The sequence below is a fragment of the Trachinotus anak genome, unplaced genomic scaffold (assembly GCF_046630095.1).
Source record: "Trachinotus anak isolate AG129_WGS33_773 ecotype Australia unplaced genomic scaffold, CSIRO_AGI_Tana_v1 ptg000016l, whole genome shotgun sequence".
NCBI classification, from domain to species: Eukaryota; Metazoa; Chordata; class Actinopteri; order Carangiformes; family Carangidae; genus Trachinotus; species Trachinotus anak.
In genome coordinates, this window is record NW_027273867.1 from 9,250,597 (window position 1) to 9,262,768 (window position 12,172).

Here is a 12,172-nt window from a genome sequence, read left to right on the forward strand (position 1 = left end):
AGAGGTCTTATCGTCAATCAGATTTATCAACTTAATTACAGCATGCAGGACATATTTGGTGAATCGCGCTCTCCTGCCTGCGATGTACTTCCTCCTCTGAGTGGAAAACTTCTAAGTGCTTTGATGACATCCGCTTCATCCATCTCACCTAGCTAGGCTTAACCATTGGCTTTTCTTTTAGAGGGACAGAGAGAAGTGAATAGATACAGAAGGCAGGAAAAGGGGTGAGGGCAGGGCAGGAGTCACTCAGACAAAGGTAATGATTTCTGTGGTCCAGATTTTAACTACAGGAGTCTGTTGGCTCCATCAATAATGCAGCGAGCAGGAGAGCCCCAGCAGCCCAGCCACTCTCCTATCCCTCTCTAATCACCACCAATTTGAGTCACAGCAACAGAGCCACCACACCGCCTTCCTTGGATGACTTGTGTGTTTATTTGCCTTTCAGCGATAAAAGGCAAGAGACACAGGACAGAAAAAAAACACCCTCTGACACACCACTTACAGGGCCGTTACTTGGCAGGAAGCCAAGAGGAGGAGAGGGTGACCGGGGTCCCCACTTCTGAGTGGAACAGAGATGAATTACCTCAGCCCATCTTCCCCTCTCACTTTTATTCTTCTTTTCCTTTCATCCCTTCTCTTCCTCGCTCCCTGCCCACTGGGCCACACACAAAAATGTACCAGGAGGTCAGTCGTTTTTAGATGGCTGTTGGATCGCTTTTGAGCCCGTGCTGCCCGAGCACATTTATTCAAAGCCGAATTCCAAGCTTGGAAAGTCTCGTGCTGAAGCAGCTCCACTGCTTCAAATACGCTTTGTAGTGTTATTATGCAGTAAGTTGTAAATGGTGGCACCACAGGTCAGCTCTCTGCTGGAAGGAATGCATTATAATAGGTATTTGGGGGGTGATTTAGCTGTGCTGGCCTGTTTGGGAGCATGGAATGAGAGAGCTTTTAGGCACATTAGCATACAATGGGTTCATTTTGGCTGTGGCAAAGGCACACTCATGAGGGCAAGACTGGCAAGGCAAACTGGGGCATAATGACTGCGTGGGCACTCCCAGGCAGAGTTTTAGAAGCCAGCAGAGTTTTGGCATCATATAGTACACATTTGGTTGTGTTTGCAGTATAGAACAGCATTGAACAGCAACTGTTCCTCACTGTGTTCTGACTTTGTGAGGCAATGTGGGGTCTTGGTTTGTGTCTTGTATCTGAGACACTTAAGATGGATTGGTGCTGGTAGCAGTCATCGCCTGACATTCTGTCATGAATTTTAATATATTCTGCACCATCAGGGTCTCTTCCTCTCTAACTCTGTAACACTCACCCCCTCGCTGTCCCTCGCTCCTCACTCATCCCTCATTCTCCTCTTCCCTAACTCTCTCCATCTGGTGTTAAACTGACATGGTGCCTCTTCTCCTGTGAGCTCTCCATCCATCACCATCTCTGCACCACTGCGGCCAGCAGGAGACTGGCTCTAATGAAGCAAATGTTTATTTCCGGACTCTGCCTCCTACTTCATTTGGAATGAGGTGGATGGATGGATGCTGGATGGATGGAAGTGGTAGATGAGGAAATTAATGGACAGACAGTAAATGCATGAGAAAAAAAATGCTTAAACAATAGGCCTGCTCCCTGTGTGTGTGAGAGAATCATATATCTATATCATGGTTGAAAAAAGGTCCTAACATTAAATCATCATCTCAAAATAAAATTCAGTTAAATTGAACCTGAAATGCTTACGCTAGATGTCCTTCATTTCTCTCTGCCCCCCCCCTTCAGTTGTGAACTGCACAGAGCCGGGCCACGTAGAGAACAGCATCAGGCAGGTACTGCCCAGCGGGCCGCATCGCTACAGCTTCCAGACCACTGTGTCGTACCGCTGTAACCCAGGCTACTACTTGCTGGGTACCAGCTCCATCTCCTGTCAGGGGGACAGCACCTGGGACCGCTCCCTTCCCAAGTGCCTGTGTGAGTATCCCAGGGGTTGGCTGTAAATTAAACTGTATAAACAGGTCAGGAAACCCTCTGCCAACTCCCACCAATCCACCCACAAAAAGTTATTGAAACTTAAAGCAGAGATCTGTTGTTAGCAGGTATGTTAAACATCACTTTTGTGCAAAATGACTGTAACAAACATGCAACAAATTAATAGTAGCAGTGATTAGTGGCTTATTCTTACAATTATTCAATCAATTGTTCGGTTTATGAAATATCAGAAAATAGCAAATATTGCCCATCACATTTTCCTGGAGCCAAAGAAACACCAACAAACACTAATCCAGTGTAACCAAAGATTAGGGCCATATAAACAATATGTGGTGTATTTGTCAGTTCTTCAGCGCCGGCCTGAATGTTTCCACTTGTTCATTGTTCTTTCTTTGTCTCATCTCTCTGCTCTGATTGGACAGTGGTGCTGTGTGACCGCCCCAGCATGCCACCTTACGCCCAGATCTCAGGCGATCGTCGGACAGTAGGCTCTGTCATCCGCTACAGCTGCATTGGCCAGCGTACCATCGTCGGCAACACGACGCGAATGTGCCAGCTGGACGGCCAGTGGAGCGGTTCACCACCACACTGCTCTGGTATGGAAAACTACACCCAGATTGACCGACTGACAGCTTGGAGCAATGAAACTGAAAATAAGCCTATTTTGTGAAGTAGACTAAAGAAAGATTTGAACAAACAGCATTAGATTGTCAGTATTTGGAGCCATGTGCTGTGTAGCCGATCTTCTCATCCTCTTCCTACCTTTCTGCCTCTAATATTTGATTAATTCAGATCATATTAATATATCACCGCCCAGTCACACTGATCTCTTAATCTTAATCTCTTAACTGTTCTCATAATGCTAGCCCAACAAATAAAGAGTTTTGGTGGCAGATGTTAGCAGGTAATCAGGAAAGGAGGTGGACCAAAGATGGAGCTCCCTGTCAGCTCTACAGGCCTCAAGGGCAAAGAGAGTGTCCTCCATAAAACTACTTTAATCTGCTCTTATTAGAGTGAGGAACAGGGATGCCCACACCTCAGCTGGGTTATGAAACGCTATAAAGACATCGGCCCACATATTTCCTCTCCCCGTACAGTGATTCGCTTCAGGGCTCCTAGTGTACCTAATACACATGCAAAAGGCCAGACATGCGAATGCATATCCACAAATCCAAACACTTTCACAAAGATGTGACAGAGACACACAAACTAGCCCGCACACAGACCCATAAGCCGTGTGACAGTAAAATAGCACGCTGACAGTTTAATGTCACAATTCATGACACTTGTATATATCCTGGAGATTGCTAGTGTTCTTTCAACGGGCTATAAACACAACCTTTTTATAAAGATTTGCCTGACTTTCTTAGCGAAGCACAATTATAGCAATGTTGGCCAGCTCCTTATAAAATGAGGAGTGAGAGCCATACACAGCAATACTAAATGACTTGTGATTGCTTTAAATTAAGGACATTGAAATATGTGGCACGGTGCAAAATATACATTGGGTCCATGATTCCTATTTCACAATTTCTGCATGTTGAACAAATGGATATAATGAAACTTAATGTATTTGGGAAGCTAGTCACTCCTTAGGGAGATAGGGCAATATTATTTCCATGCTGGTTGCAATCAGGTGGGAGGCAGTCTGTGTTCCTGTTCTAATCACATTGTTATTGTGTTTTAATATGAAAACATCACTCATGTGGAAAGTACCTTTCTAATGTGTGTTCTCCACAGGAGTGATTGTCTCATATAGTCAAACATTTGAGCCATTTTTCTTGCTACCTTTGTCACATTTATAAATATGAAATACAAATGTTTATCTTTTTTAAAATCTTTCCAGGAGATTCTGCCGGGCTGTGCGGTGATCCAGGCATTCCTGTGCATGGTATCCGTCTGGGCGAAGAGTTTACAGTGGGCAGCGTTGTCCGCTTTAGCTGTGAGCCAGGTTATATACTGAGGGGTTCGCCAGAGAGAACCTGTCTGGCCAATGGGACCTGGCTGGGAACCCAGCCTGAATGTCATGGTAAGGAATACACTACACATACACTGTGTGTTTTTCCTCTCTTTTCTGGCAAACTTAGACTGATGGAAGTGGCAGTGGATCCCATTTTTAAAAAAGAAAACCCAAACAGACCATTTATACAGCAGGAACACACTGCTCAGCATTTACAGGAAAGTTTTTACCAAAGCACCTGGAGCTCTGGTTTGAGTTTGGTTTCAGGAGAATAAATATGGATTTCACCCTCACAGAGATGCTGGAGAGCATCGGTCTGTAAGTAACCTAACCTAACCTAACCCTGCACACTAACTTGGTGATAAGTTGAGTGCATTCACAAGTTCAGTGTTGTACTCCACAAAGCCCGTGGCTTATAAGCGATTCTGTTCTGTTCTGTGATTTTTATAGACTGAATTTCAAGGTAATGGTAAGATAAGATCAATAGGCAGATTGTTGTGGCAACCACCAATTTGTGGCGAAGAGAGAGCTGATCTCTAAGGTGAAACGTTCGATTTCGCAGTCAGTTTAGTTTCTAGCTCTCACTTGTGGCTGTGAGCATTTGGGTTGTGATCAAAAGGGTAAAACCCTTTAGGTACACAGTGAGCATCTTTAAAACCAAGGAAGGAAACCTTGGAGTAGAACAGATGCTCCTTTACGTCGAATTTAGTCACTTGTTAAGGAATGTGATCATTTTGCTTTCCCCTATATACAACGGAAACATTATGGGCATGTCCACCTGGAGGCCCTGCAGCAGACCCAGATGACCATGGAGAGATCACATATCCCATCTAGCATGGCAGTGCCTTGGGATTCCTTATAAGGACATAGGGAAAATCATGTGAGGGCTGCTGATTAAAGAGACCAGTAATGAATGAACACAATATCTGGCCATGTCATAACACATGAAACAGAGCAGCTGGGTAGTTATGACGTTGAACTTAATGCTCACTGAACTTCTAATGCACTATAGACATATATAAGACATCTACATTCAGTTTAGTTTCTTTTCACTAACTTGTATTTCTTTCAAGTGTGTCGCTTTCCTTCCTTTTCTTCTTCATTTATTCAGTTTAATTACTCCCACTGCATTAGTTCTACAAACCTTTGTGTGCGTAGATTGTAATTTCAGGGGTAATAGACACCCAAATCATTTCCTCGATTAGAGTTAATTGTGGCCTTAGTGAATGTGATGTGGGCACTTTACTAATGAGTATTTATATTTCCTCATCTCTGCATTTTGATGTCTTTTCAGAGCTGATCTCAACAAATCCCAGCACTGAACTGCACATTTTGCGCTTTTCTTCACTCGGAGATTGTGGTTAATACTGTAGTCACAGTCACTGATTGTGTAATTAGATGCTGCCTTCCCAAACTGAATGAAAGACACTTTGCAAATGTGCATGTGTTTTGTGTTGGTTTGCAAAAATGGAAAACAATGATTAAACAAGAGAGAACTGAGGATGCAACAAACATAATTTTTAAGTGTATGTCCTTTTGCAACATTGCATTCATTCTGCCGCTAACACCTGAAAAAGCTGACCCTCTGAATGTGTAGTGTGCGACCGATCGATTTGGCCCTACACCACCCATTATTATTGCTGAGACAGGACAAAGACATTACAGACAATATAAGAACTGGAGCGCAAATTCTTCTTTTTCTGCTGTCAAATAACCTGCATGCAGCAGGAAAAATAAAAGAGACAGAGGCTGGTAAGGATGATCTCAAGAGGAGAGCGTTTGAATACAGCTTGATTTAGATTATGATTAAGTCATTTACTGTCAATAGTATGCAAGGTTTGTTTGTACAGTATCCGAGCATCTGCTCTAGGCAGTCGTGTTTCTTCCGTTTTCCTTCCACACTGGGTCAGGGTATACTACCTGAACAGCAGGGAAAGGTAATTCCAAGGGTTTTTACTCATCGCCTAGCAACACTAAGATGATAAAAAACGCCCATAAACTTGGCTGCACTTTTACACTCCTCATGAACACATGGCTGTTTTTTCTCTCCATATCACTGTATCCAGTGTATTATTTCCAGAAACTTCATCCCGTTTCCCAGGCTGTTTTCACTTGTGTTCTTAACACTCCCTACACACACACACACATACACACACACAAGCACACATAACCTCCTCCTCTCACACCAGCACCACCTCCTCTCTCCCTCACCTCACTCAGTCTCATTCCCTTTCTGGTGTGTGGTATGCCTGCTGGCTTAGGTTGCCCACCTGTTCTCAGTTGGCACAGACTTCAAGGGCCAGGCCACATCTGGTCATTACGGGAGGGCGAAGCCCACGGGGCTCTGAGGGCCCAGGGCAAGCTGGAGACTGTAATGAACAGAACCATCGCTGGCGGCCAGACAGACACCAAGGGAATTTTCTGAGCAAAGGATGTGTCCATCAAAGCAGAGTTACTTATGAAGTAGGACGCAGGGGAAGATGATGAAGGTGGCGTTTGTGTGGACGGATGAAGAACAGAGGGAAAGGGAAAACAAATCAAGTGGGGTACACCAACCTACATTTTAGTCAGCTTGAGGAAAGCTGAAATGAAATACATCTAAAGAGCGCTATAATACTCTATAATGTGGAAAAAGGGCCTTTTAAGAAAAGTAAGCCTTTGTGAATCCCTGAATCTACTCAAGAGACGAGCACAAAAGACTATTGTTTGCGGTTGATTGACTTTAGTGATCACTGACTGTTATACATGAGTTTATTTACTACTACATTGCTGGGTACAAAATGTAATTAGATGTCTTAGGCATTTACACAGGTTTAATAGAGAAATAAGTGGATGGAAAAAAAAGAGCGAAAATTCAGATATTAGTCTCTGATCTTTCCAAAAATGCTTTGATGAAGAAAAATCTACAGTGGTACAGCATTAATACTCTGCTACTCCCAACCCTATTCCCGAGTCCACACCATACACACACACACACACACACACAATGCAGTACATATACACTTTCACCTCTGGTCACTTAGGATTTAGCCTGTAAATGAATGTTACCTAATCCTTTCCTGCTGCCTTCTCTGTTTCCCTCTTCTTTTCAGTGATCTCCTGTGGGAACCCGGGAACTCCGCGGAATGCCCAGATCCTGATCCATGATGGCCTGACGTTTTCCAGATCCATCACTTACACTTGCAGGGAGGGCTATTACTCCACTGGCTTGCTCACCCGACACTGCACTGTGAACGGGACCTGGACTGGGAACATGCCTGAGTGCTCAGGTAATTAAAATTCATGCTTCAATGTAGGATGTTTTCCTGTTTTCTTGGCTTGTAAACATTTCTGAGTTGTCTTCCTGCTCATCTTCATTTGTAGTGCAACAGTAGTTTGCACATTGCATTTTAGTCAATAACTGCAGCAACATTAGAATACATATGCAGGCCTTGTAGGGAAGGGAAATGCAAGTTACTTAGGCAATATTATGCAAGAATTGCAGGGGAACATGGAAGTCATGTTGATGGAGGAGGACACTGGTTGAGAACATTTAAGTCCACTCAGATGGCGCAGGCCTGACTGACAGCCCTTTATCATTATGTTTAACAAAACACACACATCTGCTCCACAGAGCCAAGAGAACCTGGCAAATGGAGGTCACAAAGAGAACCAGTTTCTTCTGAATGGAGGGGGTAAACCCTAAGCAGCACCATTATGGATTTCAGACCTCAGTAATCCATAGGAGTGAAAGGGTACATGTTGACACACTTCAGCAGAACACCCTCAAAGAGAGAGAGAGAGACGTGAATAGGAGCATTTAGTTCAATTATTTCTATTGATCTGAAAAAAAATTATATGCTAAAAAGGGAATTTGCTTGGCTAGAAGAAGTCTCCGCTCTTTTTTAGCTTTAACTTATTTACTGTGAGTGACATTTATTCTCCTTTATGCATTTTTTTTTTTTAGCATCAACAGAATCATGTAACAAAGCAGTGGACTGTTTGCCACTGACAGTCTAAGAATATTGTTGTGCAAGAGGAGAAACTATCTCAGTGTGTCTCAGCCCTGCGGGTATTGTTACAGGATAGATAGACACTGTGGCTTCAAGCAACACACTCTTACCAGCCCAGTGGGACATATAAGTGCTTGCTCACTACACCTCCAAGAGACCCAGTTTCCTCGGCCCCACTGGGAATTTTTGCTGGAATGCTGGTCATATGCATTCAATAATGTATTTTTGTCCCAAGGAAACTTAGTGCAAGTTGTCCTTCTGTGCCCTGGATTTTCCCTCTTAGACATTTCCAGCCGAACAAAGCCGCAATGCTGCTGAGTCACACAGTGGAATTCTCACTGCAGTTACTCAATCACACTGTTTCCCCCAGCAGGATGTAAAAGTATAATCAAGGAGAAATATGGTTCGTTTTGGAGCCTGAGGGAGCTACTGTAGAGGGACACCCATCACAAGATGTAGTCTCTCTGCATCCTAAAAGCTCTAAACTGTAGATGATCAAAGTCAAGGCAGATAGAAAGCATTAAATCCCACTATGGGTGACTGTGATTGAAAAGTTGCATTGTAAGTAATATTTTTAAGCATATATACAGTATAAATATATCATCCATAAGTGGTTGTCCATAAATGAATGTTGATTGCTTTGGAAGACACATCTACTACATTGCTTTTTAGATTAAGTTTTGTTGGTGAGGTGAGCTACTTGGGTTAAGTGCCCATAACAGTTCATTAACTCTGAGGCTCCATCCAGTATGCAATTCTAAATAGTTTTTTTTTTTTTTACCTGTTTATATTTCATCCTAAGTGTGTGATATTGATTTCCTGCTTTACCAAGTCAGATATATGACATAATGAGGCAGCAAACTTTTCCTTTGAATTTTCCTTAATCTAGACAAACTTTTTCTGCATCTCTGTCCTTGTGTTCAACTACATCTGCTGGCATTGTCCAATTGTAATTGCCAGTTTAATTTGTTCTGATTTCCTTTTTGTTTCATCAGTAATCAACTGCGGTGACCCTGGAGTGCCAGCCAATGGGGTGAGGTTAGGGAGTGATTTTACCTACAACCACACGGTCAGTTTCCAGTGTTCTCCTGGTTTCACCATGGACGCTGACCGGGCCTCCACTCTCATCTGCACCAAGGACCGCACCTGGAATGGCACCAAGCCACTCTGTAAAGGTACAGTTCTGTAGGGTGTGAATGGTACAGGCTACAGGATGGTACAGATATTTTTGCTGTTGCAGAAGTAGACCAGAATGCATCACTTCATTTACAAATACTATAAATTCACGATCCTGCAATGCCTGTTATTTCCTTGTAGCGATCGTATGTGGTCCACCACCCACCATCCCTAACGGACAGGTGGTCGGTACAGACTTCACCTGGGGCTCCAGCATCAGCTACTCCTGCAACCAAGGTTACCAGCTGTCCCTGCCCACTGTGTTAACATGCCAGGGCAACGGTAACTGGAGTGGAGAGAAGCCTCAGTGCTTCCGTAAGTGGCACAGTGCTGAAATGCAAAATTACATTTATCTTTGTGACATTGATTTGAAGTATATAGGCCTACAGTATGTATGGCATTTCACCGCCACTTGGAAAATATGTAATTAAAACACAACATGGTTTAAAGATCACCTCTCATTCCTCTATTTCTCTCTTTCTTTCCTCCTTTGTCTTTGCAGCTGTTTTCTGCGGAGACCCAGGGATGCCAGCCCAGGGGAGGAGGGAGGACAGAGGATTCACCTATCTCTCCTCTGTCTCCTTCTCCTGCTACCCTCCTCTTGTCCTGGTGGGCTCTACCAGGAGATATTGCCAGTACGATGGCACTTGGAGTGGCACGCAGCCCTCTTGTATAGGTAAGCCATTACCTCTATTATAGTATGTCTAACATACTGAATAAGTTAGAAGACAGTATTTGGTGTAATCATTTTCAAAGAAATGACAGTGAAGATGGATATAGAGGATGGTGGAATTAGTGTGCATGGGCTGTGGTCTCTATGATCATTGAGTATTGTATGGAATTACTTCTATAAAACCAGTATCAGTGTGATAGAAGCTTGCATCACAACTCTGCCCCCTTATGTTCTCTCTTGCCTTTTGCAATTAAGAATTAATGCATGCAAAAACCATTTAACCTTGCTAACAAGCTGTATTGATTCTGTTTTCAGTTCTTATCTGTGTAATTAATTGAAACAACCCAGAACATTTTTTTCCTCCAGTTTCAGAAAGACCATGAGTTCAGTCAAATCTCTCTTCACCATATAGACATAGTGTGGAGAAGTTGTAGATCTGGCAATGCAGGAGAACTGTGCAAGGGGCCAGTTTCAACAAACATGCAAGTTGTGATTTGCAACACAACATCATTCGCTCTCCTGTTAATGTTCACGTATTCCACAAATAAGAGCAAAAAACCATACTTGTTACCTGTGCATGAGCATACAAGAACTCTTTAGGGCTCACAGATTCACCTGCATTTTTCAAACATGACATTTGTGAATAGCATGCAAGCTGTGTTTGCAACATACTTTTGTTAAACTGGTCCCAGTATCAACTTTGGCCCTCTGCCAGCAGAAATATTGTTTGCTTACTGCAATAAACATCCTCACACCAGGAAGAGTAATACCACTTCTGAAACACTTTCTGCTGAAACTCTCAAGGAAATCACACTGTGTGATCAAAAACACATTGGGCATAAAATAAAGTTGAGTGTTCCAGCCCTCAGGTCCGTTGTGGCATTTGAAGTTAAAGAAGGAAGCTGTAAAATATGCACATGTGAAAACCTCTGACCCTGTAATAGTTAAACATTAATGCATTATAGCCACAGGTCACCGATAATTCCACCGCCCATGCATAATTTATCGACCAGTTTGTTTAGCCACTGATGAAAAACCATAGTGTCTAACACGTGGGAAAGGTTAACCCAAGATTTATTTAGATTGAATCAATTTAAACCAGAACCTGGGTTGTACACGTACATTATGCAGCCTCTGCTGAAACTGCTTTGCAGCATCTCTTGCAGCACCTCGTAGTTGCTCTAAATTGGAAAGACCCGCCTCTTGTTCAACTTCTCGATTTGATGATGACTGCACTGAGACTGATGGGCTGATTGAAACCCTGGGAAAAATGAGACATGTTGCATTTAGTCCTGACCCATAGCCTCAGAAACTAGGATATAATGATGATGGTACATATTCACAGTTTTATTGTCATGATTGTCATGACATGATCATCCTATAACACAAAAAAATGACCCAGTGAAAATGAACTTGGAGGTGGTGAATATAATGCATTTGTTGTTGTGAGAAAAATGTTGTAATGATTATCAGAGTGTGTGGACTGATAAGGCCTGAGAGTTTGTCATTGTGTTGTAAGCCGCTCTGAGCAGGGATTGACAGTGGGTTCAGTTTACTAATAAAACACTTTGCAGGATTGGTGAATGTGAGTGAATGCATGTGTTCTCTCTTGTGTGCGTGCACTGTATGTGCACATGCATGTCTGTGCATAGCTGTTGAATACAGTAATTTATGGCCTTTACTCTTGTCTCCAAGGTGATATATCGTGGGTGACATAATGAATGGTCTCACTTTAACATGAGAGCATTTAATGAAGATTTGTTGTGAATGTGTGTTTCAGATCCCACACACACTACCTGTGGAGACCCTGGCACTCCTCTCTTTGGAAATCAAAACAACAGTCAAGGCTATCAGGTGTGAATATGTGTCTGAAAGGGGTTTTTACCTATGTACTGAAATGTATATTTCCTCCTTTTATTATTATACGTTGTATTTCCGCACTGCGAGGTTAAAACTGTTAAAGTGACTATTAATTACATCTTTCTTGTGATACCATAAAGAGGGTTATTGTTATTTTCATTTTCTGAGCTCAGTTGCTATACAGAATTTTATGGCTTGTAGGCTTGAAAATGATCTGTTTTATGATGGGCAAGATTGAATTGGGCTTAATCATCTCTTCTGGATTTATTCAAACATGCATTGCAGTAGTAGTATTACTTTCCTCAGCCATAATTAAAGTCAATTACAAATCAGTGTTTCAAGTTAAAGTTTAGAGAAAGTAACATGCCCTTCTTACTGGCAACAGTTTGGCACGTCTCAGTGGGAAAAGTGTAGGTGTCAATACTAAAGCATGCTGGTTAACTGTCACAATGTCATGACTTACTGGACACTTGAATACAGCAGAGCCACTGGTAAAGTTTATTTCCTGCTATGACAAGTCTGTAGTGA

At 42.6% G+C, this 12,172-nt stretch overlaps 1 protein-coding gene across 1 annotated transcript in view; it reads left to right on the top strand.

Annotated features, from left to right (window-relative positions):
- The window catches only part of csmd2 (CUB and Sushi multiple domains 2), a 229,383-nt gene that overhangs the window by 204,089 nt on the left and 13,122 nt on the right, over nt 1–12,172 (top strand). Inside the window, exons 56-63 of the mRNA XM_071499949.1 lie at nt 1,777–1,965; nt 2,406–2,579; nt 3,830–4,012; nt 7,036–7,212; nt 8,931–9,110; nt 9,253–9,426; nt 9,614–9,787; nt 11,565–11,638. Coding sequence (XP_071356050.1) covers nt 1,777–1,965; nt 2,406–2,579; nt 3,830–4,012; nt 7,036–7,212; nt 8,931–9,110; nt 9,253–9,426; nt 9,614–9,787; nt 11,565–11,638 — 1,325 coding nt within the window. The remainder of the gene's footprint in view (nt 1–1,776; nt 1,966–2,405; nt 2,580–3,829; nt 4,013–7,035; nt 7,213–8,930; nt 9,111–9,252; nt 9,427–9,613; nt 9,788–11,564; nt 11,639–12,172) is intronic.